The sequence below is a fragment of the Xiphophorus couchianus genome, chromosome 2 (assembly GCF_001444195.1).
Source record: "Xiphophorus couchianus chromosome 2, X_couchianus-1.0, whole genome shotgun sequence".
NCBI classification, from domain to species: Eukaryota; Metazoa; Chordata; class Actinopteri; order Cyprinodontiformes; family Poeciliidae; genus Xiphophorus; species Xiphophorus couchianus.
The window spans coordinates 27,222,916-27,241,118 of record NC_040229.1 but is presented as its reverse complement, the minus strand read 5'-3'; the positions used below and the strand labels follow the sequence as shown (position 1 = coordinate 27,241,118).

The 18,203-nt window shown below is 40.3% G+C and overlaps 3 protein-coding genes across 5 annotated transcripts; 1 reads left to right on the top strand and 2 right to left on the bottom strand.

Annotated features, from left to right (window-relative positions):
* Positions 1-28: 28 nt before the first annotated feature.
* LOC114156880 (patatin-like phospholipase domain-containing protein 2) lies at positions 29-5,158 on the bottom strand. Of its 2 annotated transcripts, none has more exons than XM_028037476.1 (8): positions 4,779-5,158; positions 3,565-3,797; positions 3,376-3,441; positions 2,628-2,837; positions 1,870-1,930; positions 1,544-1,756; positions 507-647; positions 29-290 (listed from the first exon to the last, which is right to left on the bottom strand). In XM_028037476.1, the coding sequence occupies exons 1-8, from the start codon at positions 4,981-4,983 to the stop codon at positions 223-225; spliced, it is 1,197 nt and encodes a 398-aa protein (XP_027893277.1). In that variant the 5' UTR covers positions 4,984-5,158; the 3' UTR covers positions 29-222. The 2 variants fall into 2 exon arrangements, with proteins under 2 accessions (XP_027893277.1, XP_027893284.1); XM_028037483.1 differs by having other exon boundaries at positions 29-295; positions 4,779-5,153.
* Positions 5,159-5,370: 212 nt separating this feature from the next.
* LOC114156892 (patatin-like phospholipase domain-containing protein 2) lies at positions 5,371-13,335 on the bottom strand. Of its 2 annotated transcripts, XM_028037505.1 has the most exons (8): positions 13,122-13,335; positions 11,237-11,469; positions 10,997-11,062; positions 9,903-10,112; positions 8,095-8,155; positions 7,807-7,974; positions 6,637-6,760; positions 5,371-5,797 (listed from the first exon to the last, which is right to left on the bottom strand). In XM_028037505.1, the coding sequence occupies exons 1-8, from the start codon at positions 13,306-13,308 to the stop codon at positions 5,692-5,694; spliced, it is 1,155 nt and encodes a 384-aa protein (XP_027893306.1). In that variant the 5' UTR covers positions 13,309-13,335; the 3' UTR covers positions 5,371-5,691. The 2 variants fall into 2 exon arrangements, with proteins under 2 accessions (XP_027893306.1, XP_027893297.1); XM_028037496.1 differs by having other exon boundaries at positions 5,701-6,760.
* Positions 13,336-13,465: 130 nt separating this feature from the next.
* On the top strand, positions 13,466-17,586 carry LOC114156904 (2-oxoglutarate-dependent dioxygenase htyE). The gene is made up of 7 exons (XM_028037517.1): positions 13,466-13,740; positions 13,831-13,955; positions 14,511-14,577; positions 14,711-14,867; positions 15,635-15,777; positions 15,945-16,055; positions 16,974-17,586. Exons 1-7 carry the CDS (start codon positions 13,588-13,590, stop codon positions 17,151-17,153), a joined length of 936 nt encoding a protein of 311 aa, XP_027893318.1. The 5' UTR covers positions 13,466-13,587; the 3' UTR covers positions 17,154-17,586.
* Positions 17,587-18,203: the final 617 nt, after the last annotated feature.

Sequence of the window (18,203 nt, the reverse complement as noted above, 5' to 3'; positions counted from 1 at the left end):
TATAGATAAATTCAAGTAAAAACGGGGGTTCAAGAAAATATGACCTTTATTTGATAAGAGCATTAGAAATTATGAAGTTAAATAAAATAGTTTACATATACTTCTGCAAATGGACACATTCCCATTTTTTACATGCTTTCTGTGTCCAACATCATCTTGGACATTTTCTAGAGAATCTTGTCCTGATACAAAAACCAACAAAGGACCAAATGAACAACTGGACTAAAAGTAGTCTGGGTTCAGACTTTGTGTCTCCCTCTGTGCGGTCGGCGCGGTCCGAGCCGAAGGACCTGTTCTAATAATGAGTTAAAAGAAAAAGAGAGATGAGCAATCTGCCAAGTTCATGCTTTGCAATACCTTAAATCTTTGAGACAAATCTTTTTGGGGTTATCGCTCCAGATTCTCTATGTACATTATGCCACATATGAAACATAATAGGCGTCCCGGTTTTACTTTACTCTTTTCCATTCCTTTTTAAAAGAAAAAACAACTCAAATCTACTTTACCTTTGGCAAGCGAGAGGCCGAGCTGGATAGGCCGGAGGGGCAGAGTCAGCATGTAAATGATGAGTTTTATTGGGAGGAAGTCAGTAAACCGAGACCACCAGCTGCTTGGGTCGCGATTATGCTGGCACGCCTCATGCAGCACTAACATGTGGAAACACAATCAAAACGCAAACTTTATGGTCTGCTTCAGAAGACATTTGAAATATATTATCTTCATTTTGTTTCAGTCTGTGACCTCATGCTGCTCAGAGTAGTAGTTTGTATTTAAAAAGATACTAAATCTAACTCTATTTTAGCCTTGCAAGTTACGGATACAAACAATTAACCGATTTATGATTAAATGTTGATTAGCGGTTTATTAGATTAAAATTAGCGCCAATGATTAACTAATAACGTCGGGTTAGACCGTCTTTTAGTGTTGTGGTTTGGCCGCCATCCAGCAGAGGGCGCCGCTGATCGTCCTCAAGCGGAGCCAGTTATAGCGGCGATACTACAAGATCCACTTTATGCCGTTCGGTTTTGAAGTAAATGAAATTGACGAGGTCCTTAAGTTATCAACTTAATAGCGCTCGTTCAGCCGAGCTACACGATGGAGTAGTGTCGACCTCTCAACCAAAAACTACTGATTTGCTATGAAACCGGAGGGCCAAACATAGAAAAAATGTCCCATGATATAAAAAGACATGATGGCAATAAGCACGGTTGAGTTTGAGGACTGTGTAAGTTTAATAATGTGAGGAAACCACAACTTTTCTGTTTACTCAGTCAGTACTTAACACAGCTGACACACACAAACAAATTTTAATAGATAGAATGATGTGCTTCTTTTTTAAACGAGGCAAATGAAAAATGTTGACCATCATGTTGTGGAAAGACGGACGGCCTTATTGATGCAAGAAAAAACTGGAGTTTTTGTGGCCACTTATCAATTAATTGTTAGTCGATCGATAGGAGCAATCAACTTTAGACAAACCGATTAATTGATAACTTGCATCCCTACTGCTGTCAGGACCTGTAGTGTTTGTTTCCACTCTGACCTTCCTGGATGCTGGCGGGGAGGCTGTGGGTGACTTTGTGGCTAAGCTGTGTCTGCTCCTCCTGCTGACGGGTTCCTCCTTTGCGCAGCATCATCTTGCTCAGCCTGGCCTCTTCTGCATTAGCCCGCTCTTTTCCACGCTCACGACAAGCAGGTGTGGTCCAGCCTTTCCCAAGCAATAAACTCCGAGGGATGTGCTTCGCACCGAGCAGATCTAAAATCAGAAATTCTTGACTGGCGATGTACTTAGGCCTAACTTTGCAGACGGCAATAAAATAAAAGTTTTAAAGACCTGCTGTGAGTGAGGATGGAAGTGGGAATGCTCACCCCTTTCTTTCAAGAAACGAAGAGCGTCCATGTAGCCATTGTGGCAGATCTCAGCTAGCTTCTGATTGGCACAAAAACACAAAGAAGAACTGGAGGTTTTCTCTGTTCCACCTGGTCCGTTCATTGTTAAACATCAAGAATAAAATTAGGATTAAGAAACAGAATACTCAGATTTGCACATGTAGCCGGGTCTCTATAAAAACAAATATTTCCACCACATTGTTTACAAAACAATATCGTACAACACTGAATCGGTTTCAGAAAGGTTTTTTATCCACATGATGAATGCCAACATATTAACCCTGAGTGTTGTTTTAAACATGCCAAACCCACAGAGGGCAGCGTAGCGCAGAGCTAAAACCTATGTCGGCCAATCAGAATCCTGTTGGGAATAGAACATGGCGCTAGGAGGTTTATTTGCATGGAACTGATGTAAAGGTTGAACCGCTTTACAAAAATTGCGTATTAGAATATAAAGTTAATAAATACAAGATGATGTTGATTGGAAATCATGTCAAAGGAAGTAGTGGGAAAATTATTTGTTGCAATCTGTAATGCATGGGAATGTAAATCTCCGTTTCCCCATGGAATTTTCTCAACAATTGTTTCAGTTTTTTATAAATAATTGTTTTAATGACGTCAAGCTGAGTTTTCATGTGGACGAAAGGCCAAAGTGCATAAAAACGTATTCGCTTTTCCCAGATGTCCGCCTACGTCTGGACCGGACCTAAAAATCACATTTCTCCATTTCCACTCACCTCCAGAGTTGGAGGGAGGAACGAGGTACACACACGGTAGACGTTGCCGGTGTTAACCTGAATGCTCACGTTGCCGTAGTGGACCTCGAAAAAGTTGAAGGTCCCCTCCCTGGGGCAGATGTCGTTCTCGCCCGAGAAGGGGGCCATGGTGATGGTGTTTCTGTGCTCAAACAGGGGCATGTTGTTGCTCAGAGCTCCATCCATATAGTGCTGAGGAAGCAGAGATAACTGTGAATCTAGACGACCAGGTGCAAAAAGCCCTTCCAGGTTTTGTTGAAGTCCCGTGCCTAAGTGTTTGATTTTACACATCTGTTGCCATGTAGTTGATTAGAAAATCCCTGAATTCATGGATTTGGAGGGATGAATAGTTGTGTTAATGTTAGTGTATAAAGTAAATATTGTTATTGCTAGATGGTAATAACCACACACTGCAAAAATACAAAATCTTAAGTATTTTTTTTTGTCTAGTTGTTAGTGGAAGTATCTTGATACACTCTGAATAAGACAAAACTGATTTACAAGTCAATTTTCATCAATATATCCCTGTTTTTGTATCCTAACTTTAAAATTCTGTAAATGCTCGTGCTTAAGCTGTTTTTCTTTTTGTTTGTTTCCAAATTAATTTTCCAAGTTGAATTTCTCATCTTTGTTTATGAAATGTTTTTTGACTTGAAACACTGTCGCTGTTGAGTTAAGTTAACGTGAGTTTATCCCACATGTGAAAACCATCCAGAGGGAACAAACTCACCACTCCGTGGTATGACGGTGGTTTAAAGCCACAGTAGACGGGGAAAAAGCAGCTGCACATGAGTACCTGTGTGGAGAAGCACAATCACTGCAGCTGCCTAAAACTACATTTCTATTTTTGCACTACTTTGTGAGTAATCTACTCTTGTTTTGCCGCCCCTCATACAACGACGTGATCCTCAGTTCTAACCTGAATGAGCTCCTCTCTAGTGTCAAACTTCGACACCAGCACATTTTGTCCGTCCGCCAGCCTGGTGAGGGACACGCAGAGCCTCCCTGACGCCCGCAGGTGGGCATCCGGCGGGAGCTTCTCCAGCAAAGAGTGCCGCACCGTCTGCAGCATCCTGAAGGTCGGGTGGAAAACTCCCAGAGTGTGTTTTCTGGCCTCCTTTGCCAGGTTTAAAATGCTGAAACACAGCTGTTCTGAGGAGGGAGAGAGGTTGAGACTTCATAAATTACAGTAAAGCTGAGGCATGTAACTGTAATAGATCGGGGTTTTTAAAAAAATATTTTTTAAAACTGGGATAGCATGAGACAGATGATGGGTTGGGGGAACAAAAAAAAAAAATCACGTTACTCTGCCTTCTCCCAGATCTAATCAGAAACAACCAATGAGAGCCAGGGGAGGGTCTTAGCGCTGTCAATCACTCTTTCTCTACCACACTGCAGCTGGTTCACCACAACATAGCCCGTCATAAATGCTAATGCTAGTCAGCATGTCCACCAATGATATATGGATAAACGGTTTTCCTGTAATGACAAGTTGATTCTCTGCCACTAGGGCATTTAGCAGCGCCAAGAAGAGGTTGATTGACAGCGACAAGACCCTCCTCCTGGCTCTGATTGGTTGTTTCTGACCGGAGAGGTGCATTAGTAGGGAGAAGCTGTAGGAGCTGGACATTTTCACAGATTATGTGTCTGATATTATGCAGTAATGACATGGTGACATTTTTAACAAATATGTAAAAAAATTAACACAAAAAACCCCCCGACTTTTTTACAGTCTTGTTTTCAAAATCTTTTTGTGACGTGATGAATCTTTAACCAACCCTCTGACCTACTGTTGGGTTCACTTGACCTACTGTTGTGAATGCTGTGTTTTGCTTTGATTCACTTCCGTTATCTCTGAATATGATGTGAACTATGGAATTTGCCCTCACATTTCCCCGTGGGCTCAGAGCCGCATACAGCATGAAGAACACTTGATTTAAGATAATGCAGAACTGAAAAAATATCAGAAAGTCTTTACTTTAGATCTGAATGATGGCATCATGTGAAACTTTCTGATACACCACAGTTGGATTATTTGAAAAAAAAAAAAAAAGTCAATTTCTAATGAATATATGATGATCATATTCATACTTCTATGTGTTTGAGAGATATTGAGCTCTATGGAGGACTCACCAATGGGAATCCCCACAGCCAGGGCTGCTGCCACCAGACAACCGGAGGAGGCCCCCCCAAACTTAGAGGCTCCGTGCAGCAGCTCAGGGACAAACTCCAGGATGCAGCTCAAAGCTCCGACGTAGTAGATGCTCCTAAATCCACAGCCTGCGAAAGAGATGTTCCACTCCGAGGACAGGTCCACCATTCTCCCTCCGTCTCCCATTCAGCAGAACTCAAACCATTCTTATCTCCCGATCCTTTGCGGGGATCCCCACGCCGCAGCTGATTGCGTCTGGGTTCCCCGCTGGGCTGAAGAAACATGCGTTATCTTCAGGGGGCGGGGCTTAGCAGGATCAAACGTTACAAAACAGGAAAAAAGTACAACCCACTCGCTCACCCCCCACACACACACACATTACTAGTGATCAAAACAGCTGAATGGCATGTGGCCCTGCACTACTTAGCCCTGTTTGAGCCCCAGCTGTGTCGCATAAGAAGACCTGGCTTATTAAATAAGAATATCCTGTGAAAGCCTGGGTGTTTTTCTAATATGTTTGAACGTTTATTAAAATATTAATTAAAAATAGAAATGGTACAATGGAAACCGAAATATTTTTTTCTATAAATTCCTTTAATATGCAATAAAAGGAGCAGCACTGTACAAGGTGGCATTGAATTTAATGAAGAATAAGAATAAAGACTTATTGGTGGCTACCTTTTCCTAAATGACTCAGACTGTTATCAGTATTGAGATATTTCTAATAATAAATACTATTTGATTCATTTCAACAATTGGTAATATTGTGTAAAAAATCTTTACTTGAGATTTACATCATCTTATAATGTTATTCACTCTGGGGGTGATTGACAGCACCAAGACCCGCCTCCAGGCTCTGATTGGTTGTGGAAGTGACTTCATTCATTGCTCTGCCTACCTGGTTTTATATTCCAACTTTTCCTCCAAAGTTTGTTTGCTCGCATCCATGCCGAAGAGCCACCTCATGTCCCGCGGGACATCGGGAATCCAGCCCCTCACTCTGGAAGAAGCAGCCAACATGTCAGGGAGTTATTCAGATATATAGATGAAAGGCAGAGTCTTTAATTATCTGCTAGAATAAAAGTCAATATTTGTTTTAAATCTACGGAAATCTATGGAACCAACAAACTGCTGGGCTATTTTTTGTTATCCTCAGAGCTGGGTGTATTTTGTAGGGACAAAAGGCTGTTGAGTTTAAGCAATTGGATCAACCCCCAGGACAACCCCAAGCAGGGGCTGTGAGGGGCCGTGGCCCCCTCCTGAGAAATGTACACCACGCCACTGGCTCCTACAGAGAATCATGTTTAGGTTATAAAAAGGCATACAGAGTCATCGTCTTCAATCGTAGCATTAACGTCAAACACAGATCATAAATTTATATTCATACATTTGAAAATGTATGAATATAAATTAATTCATTTAAAAAATGTCAAGATTGTGAGCCAGTTTGTTGGGTAGAGAGATCATTCTTCACAGAATGCTACTTTAAAACATACAAGAAAACAAAGCATGCAACCACCTTCATATTACCTGAAATGAACATCTATTGGCTAAGAAAATGCAAAAAGATTCACTTTCTTTAAGTTTTCTTGACATTGTTTTTTAAATTTTTAAAAAAGCTTTTTTTTTTTCAGCTCAGGACTCTTGACAGTATTTACAGGGCAAGAAATGGATGCAGAGAGAAAGGAGGAAGACATCCTGCAAAACATATATGTAAGCATACTCTATATTCCTATGGCACAAAGACAATATATATATACTGTACATATATATATATATATATATATATAGTAGTTGATTTGAAAGTTGCAGGGTGACGGATTGACTGTAGGGTGGTACCTCTGAGCCACAGAGCGGGCGGAGTCAAAGGGCAGATAAGATGTCACCTTCTTGGGCAGGTACTCAGTCATGTGAGTCAACAAGCCCCCAGCAGTGTGCGTCTCCCTGCAGGCTTTACATAAAACTGACACAAATGCAAGGAAACACAGATGACTGGGTCAGATTTAAATGTTTGATTTCTTTTGCCCTTTCAAATCAAATAGATTTCAGATGTAGTACACCGTGTTCCAAATTATTATGCAAGTGATATTTTCTCAGATTTTTCTAAATGGTCAAAGCAAATGATGGTCAGTATAATTGTCAAGTCATGAACTGTTACAGTATAAATCAAATTTTACCAAACAAAGCTCGCTATGAGAACAGTATTTTTTTCAAAAATAAAAAACTCAAAATGCACAAAATTATTATGCACAGCAGATTTTCTAAACATTTTATGGATTGTAAAGAACTGCAAACGGTCATCCTTTGAATGTGCAGCATTAAGTGGTCACATGTACTAAAATCAAAAGCTTTTCAATCAAAAACATCTTAACAGACCAAGTTACATGTTAACATAAAACCTTCTTTGACATCACAGCACAATTCTTGATCCATTGAACTTGTGAGTTTCTGCTGGAATTTCTTTGCAGGATGTCAGAAAACCTTCCCAGAGCTGCTGGTTGGATATGAACTGCTTTTCACATTCAGATCTTCTGCTTGAGGAAACTCCAAAGGTTCTCAAAAGGGTTGAGGTCAGAGGTCAGAGGAGGATGGTGACCACACCATGAGTTTCTGTCCTTTCATGCCCATAGCAGCCAATGGGCTGCTATGGGCATCTCCCAGCATGAGATGGGAGATGCACCATCTCATGCTGCATCTCCCTTGCAGCATGAGATGGTGCATTGTCATGATGAAGATGATCCTTTCTCTTTCCCATATTGCTTGAAACCTGTGGCCTGCTTAATAAAGTGGAACATCCTTCTTAAGTAGATTTCCTTTAATTGACTCACCAGACAAACTAATCAACCAGCTCTCTGAAATTAATTATAGTGATTCAAAGAGCCCTGACACACAATACCATCTATAAATTTAATAGCACAACAAAAAATGTAATCTTTATGACACTTTAATCCAATTTGCATAATAATTTGGAACACAGTGTAAAGAAGTGAAGGTTCCAGCAGCCTTTACCCCTCTGAAGTTCAGCTGGCAGGTTCTGTATGAGTTTCGGATCGAGCCACAGGTGATCTCTCTGAACAGACTTTTCACCTCCGGGTGAGTCCTTCACCTGGTCGCAGCAGACACGCTCTGTTGCGATGGCCTGCAAACTCCTCAGGGGAGACTCGCTGCTGATCAGGTCTGAAAAAACGAAATGTTCACAAACTGATCTCCAGCTTACGCTCTACCAAATGAGGAGTTAAACACTCCCCTTCTGTGCACATGATTATTTTTGCAAGAAAGCGAGAAACAGGTACTCACTGTTTTCTTGCAGGAAGCGAAGTGCGTCCATGTAGCCGTTCTGGCAGATTTCAGCCATTGCCTGCAAGTTGGAAGAGCAATTGGAACAGATTTGGATTGGATCACTTCTATTCTATGAAATACAGGATGTTACACATTCTTTATACAGTGAGTCCAGAAAGCATTAGCACCTCTTTTTTTTGTTTGTTTGTTTACCCCTCCAGGGGGTCTTTTTTTTGTGGGCTCTAGTGTCCCTTATATGATAGTAGGCTGACAGGAAACGGGGAAGGAGAGGGAGGAAGACATGCGGCAAATGTCGTCGGGTCCGGGAGTCGAACCCGCGACGGCCGCGTCGAGGACTCAAGGCCTCCAAATACGGGTCGTGCTAACCACTACGCCACCACGGCACGCCCCAACACCTCTTTTTTATGTGACATTACAAAAAAGTGACTACATTAGACATACAAATTTATAACATTTGCTAAAAAAAATTATTAAAAAACTTTTAAGTTTAATAGATACATAAAAGCATCCACAGACTTGACAGTTCTTAGCTAATGTTAGCATAAATACCGTCATTATTATGTTAGCTTATATTAGCATTATGGCTAACAATAAATCAATCCATTCATCAAATCTATTTTAGTAAGTAAAAATGAGCTAAACAGCTAATGTTAGCATATATGCTATCATTATTATGTTAGCTTACATTAGCATTATGGCTAACAGTAAATCAATCAATTTAGTAAATCACTTACTACAGTAAGTGAAAATTAGCTAAAAAGCTAATGTTAGCTTAAATGTCATCATTATATTGGCTGGCTTCCATTCAATAAGTCAACTTTAGGTTTCGAGTCAAAATTAGTGAGGAAACTAATGTTAGCTTAAATGGCATCATTATGTTACTCAGCAAGAGTAACATAATGATGCCATAATGATGCTGAGGTCATTTTCACACCTTCATGGACTCTGAAGGGGCCGACCAATGATTCTCTCCTCATGATTTCAGCCCACAGCATGACTCCACCACCTCCTTGCTGACGTCACAGCCGTGTTGTGATGTGGTGGCCGTCCACCACCAATCCACTACTGAGTCCATCTGGACCATCCAGGGTTGCACAGCAGTCATCAGTGAACAAGTCTGTTTGAAAATGAATCTTCATGTACGGCTGGGCCCACTGGGACCGGTTCTGCTTGTGAGCTCTGGTTAGGGGCCCAATAGCAGGTTCATGCACCACAAGCCTCTGGAGGATCCTCCACCTTGAGGTTCTAGAGGCTCCAGCAGCTTCAAATAACTGTTTGCTGCTTTGTAAGGGCATTTTAACAGCTGCTCTCTTAATCCGATGAATTTATCTAACAGAAACTTTCCTCATTATGCCTTTATCTGTACAAACCCATCTTTGTTCTGAATCAGCCACAAATCTCTTCACAGTACGATAACGCTTCAGTTTTCGTTAAATATCTAATGTTTTCATATCTTGTCATACGGCACTACACTACCTGATGATTTTCATCAGCAGAGATTCTTTCTCTTTCCCATATTGCTTGAAACCTGTGGCCTGCTTAATAATGTGGAACATCCTTCTTAAGTAGATTTCCTTTAATTGACTCACCAGACAAACTAATCAACCAGCTCTCTGAAATTAATTATAGTGATTCAAAGAGCCCTGACACACAATACCATCTATAAATTTAATAGCACAACAAAAAATGTTATTTTTATGACACTTAAATCCAATTTGCATAATAATTTGGAACACGGTGTATTCTGTTCTGTTTAAATGTCAGTCAAAGTACAGTCTACTGGGAAAGGAGCAGCTGTATCTCACCTCAGCCTCTGGGGGGAAGAAAGTGCTGGTGACCCTGTACAGGTTCTCTGAGTTGACCTGGAAGCTGACGTTGTTGAAGCGCACCTCGTGGAAGGTGAGCGTGCTCGCTCGGGGGCAGAGGTCACTCTCGCCAGCATACGGAGAGATTGTGATTGTCCTTCCCAGCTGACAGCGGGGCAGGTTGTCGCTGACGGCACCATCCACATAATACTGAGAGGAATGAAAACTCACCCAGTAAGTGCACTTAATGCGGCTGCTGTATCTGTTACAATAAAAGTCTGCATCACTGACATTTGGTTCATTTGACAACATTTCTGCACTTGGTGTTTTTCAGGGTGGAATGTTTATACGGCAAAAAATGTTATTGATCTTTTAAAGTTAGAATTAGATGCACAAGTTGAATCATCTATCTGAGACGGGGGCGGCCCAGGAATTTTTGGGGCCCCGGGCAGCTTTTCATTTTTCGGGCCCCCTCATACCTGAAAATACTAAGCTACTCTATGTGTGTAGCATACCTACTATCATTAGCATCATTTGTAATTAGCTTACATCACACCAGTGTTATTATAGCTACTGATTTTTATTGTTCATAAGCAGTAAGCAAAGAAATAATTTTGGATGTTGAGTTGCATTGTAGTATTTAAGTGTGAAATAGTATTTTAGTTATTTGCAAAATAATATCAGCTGATAAACACAAAATATATAGTAAAATTCACAAGTTTGATGTCTTATATTCCCCAAAGTGGCAGCCAAAACAGCAGGAAGAGATTAATTATTTGTGCACCAACTATAAAAACAATAGAAAATTTGTTTTTTCATGTGTGATAGCATTTAGCATGTACTATCCAATGTTATTTTAAATACACAGACATACAAAATCATGCAAGCTTGCTGCTCTTGGTGGGCCCCCTGGTGGTGCGGAGGACCTAGGCAGCTGCTTAACTTGCATATGCCTTGGGCCGAATTTGATCCCAGCTTCCAGGATTCATTCATAATGTAATATGAATCAAATCTAATAAGATGTAGCGGTAGCTTTATGTTTAAGGAGTGTGACTTGTCAAGTGTTGCAGGTGGAGGTTTGCTAGTTCACTCACAACTCCGCGGTAAGTGGGCGGAACGACACCACAGTAGAGCGGCACAAAGCAGCTGCATATGAGGGCCTGGAAAAAACAAGATTTCAGTCGCTCAAACACAATTTAACCCAAAAAGAGTCGTGGTTTTGTCTCCCACTTTTTAACCTAAACTTTACATCACAAGTCAAAATGCTTAAAGTGCGTTTTTAATGTAATTCTGACTCATGAAAACCAATGAGTCAGCATCATCCATATGTTTACCTGAATGAGTTCCTCTCTGCTGTCGAACTGGGACACCAGTAGGTTCCTCCCGTCAGAGACTCTGGTCAGGGACAAGCTGAGCTTCCCGGACACTCGGAGGTGAGCGTCCTCTGGGAGCTTCTCCAGCAGCGACTCCTGCACCAGCTGCAGTAGGTTGTAAGCCGGGTGCAGGGGCCCCAGTTTGTGCTTCCTGGCCTCTTTGGCCATGTGCATCAAGTCGGTGCAGCATTTATCTGCAGACAAATAAAAGTACAGCAATCAGACACTGCACAATTTGTCACGCAGCAGCCACAAACTTTAGAATACAGGAGAAATATCGCAGGGTTGGGAAATTCAGGTGCAACAGCTATAAAGTGGCAGGGAGTCAAAGGCATGTAGGTCGACACAAAAGTAAAAAAAAAAGAATAAATAAATAAATATAAAAAACAAAACTATGAGTAACACACTGTACATTAAAGACAAAGTCACAATGTAAAATACTGTTAAGTTATCAAAAATAACATACAACAGATCATTTTAAAAATGGTACAAACTTTAAGATTTGCAAATAAAAGCAGAAATTCTATTTAAACTGAGAAAAATTGAGCAAATGCTAACAGGGATGTAAACATCTATTGAGTTTGTTGGGAAGTGATGATTATAGTCCAGCAGACTATAAATCATCACAGAGAAAGAGCTTTATCACATTATCTGTCATAAAGCTCCTTTGTGTTATAAGGTAATATCTGCTAGTTATATATAAGTTTATCCTAAATTCTTGTACATTCTATTTGGGCTACACACACACACACACACACACACACAAGGTTGGAAATTGTTTTCCTGCAGCTGCATCAGAACCAGACTGTCTCTCCCATGTTTTGGATTCCTTATCCCTGGTATAATACCTATGTGTTGACTCTGCCTTGGGAAGCTTTTCATTTGGAGCTTCTTTATTATTGATTGTCTTATAAGCTCCCTGTATTGCGCACAATATACAAATAAACCTGACTGAGTGATTTCATCTAACAGTGTTTGAATTTTTTTTCCACAACAGCACTTAGGATCTAGCAGCCTGTTGTGGAAGGAGCGCATTTTAGTATATTTTATGTGATATTTGAAAGCTAAGTTGCACAAAGTGGAAGGACGATGGATATATTATTTGATCTGAAAAGTTTAGGATGCTTTTATGTTTAGCTTCTTTCAATCTAATAATCCTAAGTATGTTACACTTCATAAAGCTGGTCAGACATGGCAAAAAATACCCTTTACAAGATAAATACAAACTGCTATCTGTGGCAAAAGAAACAAAAAAACTAACACTTCACTGAATGAACTATTAGAGACAGTAGAGACAGATTCCCCCCAAAATGACTTGTAGCTCTTATTATTGCAAAAGGAGCTTCTGCACATTTCACAGCTTTATTTGTAAAACCGGAGACTCTGGATCTGTTTATATTACAAAAAAGCTGCAAGATGTTGTCAATTGGCTCCTCATAAGTAAATGTAACTAAACAGAGATTAACTGAACTTTAGGCTACTATTCTAGTTAGGAAGCCTTTGAGTCTAAAATATCTTCTGCAAAACACAATAAATATGGCAAAAACGAGTTTAAAATCCAAAAATATTCCTCCATTTGGCTTTCCAACCAGGTAATGATTTCTAAATGCATTCTAAACATTTTACAGTGAATGTGGTAGATGTCATGAAGTAGGTATAGACGGTTTGTAATAGTTTGGAAAATGAATTGAGTTGAAAAATATTTTTGTCACCATTAAGAGATTCATCTCAGTAGTTCATCTTGGTGAATAAAATCCGCACAGAACTATGTAATTAATTAAGAGATTGTATTTTTTTTATTTTATTTACTTGATCAATAAGTAAACAGGAGAGAATCCCCACTCACCCAGGGGGATTCCCAGAGTGATAATGGCGGCCATCAGGGCCCCTGCAGAGGCTCCGTAGATTTTCGAGGCATCTCGAATAAAGCGAGGAAACCGCTGGAGGATACAGCTGATGACCCCGACGTAATAAATTCCCATAAACCCGCATCCTGCAAAGGAGATGCTCCACTCTTTACTCGGGTCAAACATTTTCTAAAACAACCCTCCGACATAAACTCCAGGTTACAACCGGGAGTATTAAAACCCAACTTAGTGAAATGTTCAACCAGGTGTCAACCTTTGGATTTCACCTGTAATCAGCATCCAAAGGTTGAAGGAGCAAGTCCAGCTTTGGGCACGTCGTGTGACCTGTTCCTATTGGCTGAGTGACGTCACGTGGTTCTTCTTTATTCAAGGGCAAGAGCTGCGACTCTGCGCGTTTTACCTCCCGACTTCTCAAGAGTTTTTACTTAGTTTCCCACCCCCAAGATGATCGTTCCTGTGGTGGATTTTAGCGCCTACAACCTGAGCAAGAGAGATGCCGACGGCGAGGAGCTGCAGAGTCTGAGCGAGGAGCTGAAAGCCGCATTTTCTCAAGTTGGGTTCGTCTTTCTTAAAAACTCTGGGATTTCGCAAGAGGAGGTGAATCCAGCTGAGAACACCGGCTCGCGCGGCTCTGACCGCATCCTCTAACGCGAAACATGCGTTTCACATGTGGCGTGCCTTTAACAGGTGGAGCGCGCCATGGAGTCATCGAAGAGGTTTTTCCTGCAGCCGGAAGAGCTGAAGAAGCGATTCAGCAGGAAGAGCTTCCCAAACAACCCCAACCACGGCTGGGTGTCCATGGAAACCGAGAGGTAGGCCATCCAGATACAAGATAAGGAAGACACGACAAAAAAGAAGAAGAAGAAGAAAAAGGACACTTATATGAATTTTAAAAAAAAACAAAAACTTTTGTCGGAATCCCAAACTTCGTGTGCACGTTTTCGTGATTTGATGTGACAGACCAACACGGTGCAGTGCGCAACTGCAGAATAGAGGAAGAGGGGAGGGAAATACACTGTTTTCACATTTAAAAAAAAAATAAATAAATAAAAAAATCTGAAAAGTGTGGCTGGCTTTTGTATCCCACCTCTACAGTGCCACATAAAACCCATTAATCTTTGTTTAAATCCGGCTTTGTTTGACAACACATGTGTGGAAACATTTTTTTATTAAAAATAAAGGACCAAGGCTCTGAGCTCTGAGGCACGCCGTTGGTCAAGACAGTGTGCATGCTACAGTTTTTACATTTTTTATTGTGTAAGGCTATCACAGAAAATGTTTTTTTTTAAAAAACATACGTAGACATTTGCGTTGGTAACGAGGAAAAGTTCAAGACTGTTTTTTAATCCAGATTAATCCATTTTCAGGTTGAATCCCAGCCAGCCTGGAGACCTAAAGGAGGCATTTAACGTGGCATCATTTCACCCCGACATAGTAATGACTCACTTAATATTTTATTCAGCATGCTTCTTTGTAAAATTGCAGGTGCAAACTTTGGAAAACGCAACATTTTGGGTCATTGCAAAAATCTTCTGGTCAGGCTAGTCAGTTGTTGTCTGTTCTGCAGAAATGGCCGTCATCAGACGCCGTGAGGGATTTCCGAGAGATCCACACAGCGTTCTTCCAGCGCTGCCAAGAGCTGAGTCTGCGGGTGCTGAGGGTGATGGCCCAGAGCCTGAGTCTGGACCCGGCCGTATTCCTAAATGCGCATCAATTCATAGGAAGTAGGTTCTACAGTCCTCTCAGTGCTTTGGTGGACAATGTAGTCGGTGGTAATGGTACACTTCATAAAAAATCGTGAAACTCGCTCGGCAGGATGTACGTACGACGGCGTATTAGGCTCATTATAGGTAGGGGAAAAAAGAGGATTAAATTTCCACCAAAAATTCAAGATTTGCAATTGAGCTCAGACATTTTCTAGAAACACTTGGACATTTCTGAGATTAAAAAGCTGAAAATTTGCCAGAAAAAGCTAAAAAATGTGGAGATTAATCTCTACTTTGAGGAACAAAATCTCAAATATTCGACAGTTTGAAAAGTTGGAACATTTTTTACATCAAACTAAGAAATGTCCAAGTTTTTCTAGAGATTTTCTGAGATTGAAAAGCTGAAAATTTGCTAGAAAAATCAGAAACTTTCAAGAAAAAAACTCAGAAATATGTGAGTTTGAAAAGTCAAAACATTTTATACCCCCCATTTTTGACATCTGGAGATTTTCTAAGTTTCAAAACTCAAAGAATTTCCACTTTTGAAACTCATAAATTCCAAAACATCTGTTTAGAAAATTTCTGCAATCAAGCTAAAACTTTCTGAGTTTTTTCTAGCAAACCTTCCAACTTTTCAAACTCAGAAATTTGTCAAAGATTTCTCGGAATAGTTTTTTTCTTTTTGACAGAAATTTACTCCTGCTTTCTTTCTGCCCTGATACGCTGCGATTTGTATGCATCGTCTGAGCTGACATGCATTCAGAGAGCTGCTGTGTCTCCTGTAGCCGATGAGAACGGCACAACGCTGCGTTCTCTCTACTACCCTCCACTGAAGAGTGAGACGGTGAACGAAGGTCAGCTGCGATGTGGGGAACATTCCGACTACGGAAGCATCACTCTGCTTTTCCAGGGCTCTGAGGGTCTGCAGGTAATTCCAGGGATTAATACTGAAATGTATCTATTTTTACCCCAAAGAAGTTGTAGCTCTTTTCTTGACATCTCCCTTTGACTTATGGAAACGGATTTAAATCATTTATTTTTTATTTTACTGAACCACTTCATTTGTTTTTAGTTATGTTATGCATCTTATTCCAGGTTTGCACGCGCGCAGGTGAATTCATCTCGACTCCTAGTATCCCTGGAACCGTCCTGGTCAACGTCGCTGACCTGATGCAGCGCTGGACGAGTGATCAGCTACTCTCTGTGGTAAATTAAAAAGATTTTACAGCTTTTCTTCTTCTTCAGAGGGTAAAATAAATGTAAAAGAAAAAAAAAAATCAAAGCAAGGGTGTCTAAAGAGAGGCTCGGGGTTCCATTTGCGGACTTTGAAATGACTTCGATGATGCTCCTGGGTCAAAATTTGAAAATGCCACATATTTTGTTCACCAGTCCAGGCAGTTAATGCAGCAAGGAGGACACTGCTTAAAAAATAACATTGGCGTAAAATTTTCTCTTAAGTTAGGCCTTTTAAAAAAAAAAAAACTTGCTGACAGATTATAATCAAAAACAAGAAAAAAAATCCATTAATAATCTGTCTTGCTTTGAATTAAATCTTGCAGTAAATAAGACCACAAATATCCAGTCATTTTTTCAAAATAAAGGAATATTTTCAAAACAGACCCACTTCCTGTTTTAGTTACTGAGAATATACATAAATGCAAGAGCATTTTTTCAAATCTGTAATGATTACTACCACACATCATTTTCTTTTTTAAGAATTTTGCATTAAGTGAAAATGAAAAGTACATTTTGAGACCCATAACTACTTTTAACTTGACAATTCTGAGCCATTTGGCAAAAGAACTGGTACATTTCTGAAATAAGGTCTTTATCATTATTAGATTTAGCTTTAATGCTAGCTCATATAAAAGCACAGCTTGCAAATATACCCAAGAAACCTTTAAGGAAGACTTTTTATTGCTGTGGCAGAAACTCAAACTGAAAAACGTGATCAAATCTAAGGCTTTTCAGAGCTCTTGTTTCATTCAGCTATACTTTGTACTGTGGGGTACAATGTTCATTGTTGTATTTGTAATTTTACTGGAGCAACGGAGCTGCGGGAAAATATGCAACGCTTGAAGTTTGAGTCAAAGTAGTTTGCAATATCGCTTTCTGCCTTTTCAGCGTCACCGGGTTTTGCTGCCCCCTGTTGGAGACTCCAGCACTCGCCAGTCTTTGGCTTACTTCGTCCAGCCGGACAACGAGGCCCTGATCACCTGCTGCGACGGCTCAAACAAATATCCTCCCGTCACCGGAGGCGACTACCTTTTACAGCGCTTCAGCGAGTCATACGGAAAGAACTGAAGAAAAGACGCTTATCACTCATTGCACAAATGGCAAACCTCTCCATTACGTCATACACAGAGATGGTTTCTACAGGTCTCACCACAGACGTTTTAAAATAATTATGAATGGAATTTAAGATGTATTTACAGACTTGTACAAATTTCGTCCAGCCAACTGGCACTAAATAAATACTACTTACCCATGCCATGATATGATGAGAGACGCTAAAAAGCTAGCCAGCTAGCAAGCGCACCTCAGCAGCTAGTTAGCGGTAGCCTCAACAGTCTCGAGTCACAGAACGCAATGAAGATGTCCGAGTGCGACTCAAACTTTTGCCTGACAGAAAAGTCCCCCAATGACAAAAAAAAAAAAAAAAACATGGAATAAAATATACTTAATATATGAGATAGAGATTAAATAGTCCTGCCAAGACAAAATTTGAGCTCTATGATAAAAATCACGTGACCCTTTAGATTCCACAATGGCTTCACAGCTGATTTGGATTGAATTTGATGTAAATGGCTCCTTTTCTGTTGTTGGCCAGGAAAATAAAGAATGCATTTTAAAGAAACACGTGGGCAAATGATGCAATGACACAAGCATTACACTTGCAAGGCCATTCATTTAATTAGTAACAGTCAAACCATGTACACCATGACATCATTCCACAGGACACTTATCAATGAAGACAAAAAAAGAGTTTTACCAGTTTTCTGTTTTACTGCAATGTTTAAGTAACATAAAATCATGATTAAATAAAACAATCTAAAGTCCCCTGAGAAATAACTCATAGTCTCTTCATTTATGTTATCAATCTTCTTGACGGGAGGACATTTCCAGTGGATTTAAAGAATAAATAAATTATCATGAGCACAACACAAACTTTATGGAGCAGTGGCGGACATACTAAACACAAAGAACCACATCAGGCATCACAGATTTGTCGCTGGAATGTCACAGTTGTGAAAAGTTCAAATTCAATGTACAGTGTAGAGATGAGCTTTTCTTCGACTGTCCAGTCCAGAGGACGCAGCGGCTACGAAACAAAAATGCTACGTGTAAAACAGG

What these genes read in the sequence shown, in the direction of transcription:
- LOC114156892 (XM_028037496.1), bottom strand. Translation starts at nt 13,308, where the DNA reads ATGTTTGACCCGAGTAAAGAGTGGAGCATCTCCTTTGCAGGATGCGGG. An exon ending in CACTCTGGGAATCCCCCTGG is followed by an intron (nt 11,470 to 13,121) that starts GTGAGTGGGGAT and finishes ATTTGTCTGCAG; the next exon opens with ATAAATGCTGCACCGACTTG. An exon ending in GCAGAGAGGAACTCATTCAG is followed by an intron (nt 11,063 to 11,236) that starts GTAAACATATGG and finishes TGTTTTTTCCAG; the next exon opens with GCCCTCATATGCAGCTGCTT.
- LOC114156904 (XM_028037517.1), top strand. Translation starts at nt 13,588, where the DNA reads ATGATCGTTCCTGTGGTGGATTTTAGCGCCTACAACCTGAGCAAGAGA. An exon ending in CTGGGATTTCGCAAGAGGAG is followed by an intron (nt 13,741 to 13,830) that starts GTGAATCCAGCT and finishes TGCCTTTAACAG; the next exon opens with GTGGAGCGCGCCATGGAGTC. An exon ending in AGGGCTCTGAGGGTCTGCAG is followed by an intron (nt 15,778 to 15,944) that starts GTAATTCCAGGG and finishes ATCTTATTCCAG; the next exon opens with GTTTGCACGCGCGCAGGTGA.
- LOC114156880 (XM_028037476.1), bottom strand. Translation starts at nt 4,983, where the DNA reads ATGGGAGACGGAGGGAGAATGGTGGACCTGTCCTCGGAGTGGAACATC. An exon ending in GGCTGTGGGGATTCCCATTG is followed by an intron (nt 3,798 to 4,778) that starts GTGAGTCCTCCA and finishes CTCCCTCCTCAG; the next exon opens with AACAGCTGTGTTTCAGCATT. An exon ending in CGGCCTCTCGCTTGCCAAAG is followed by an intron (nt 291 to 506) that starts GTAAAGTAGATT and finishes TTATTAGAACAG; the next exon opens with GTCCTTCGGCTCGGACCGCG.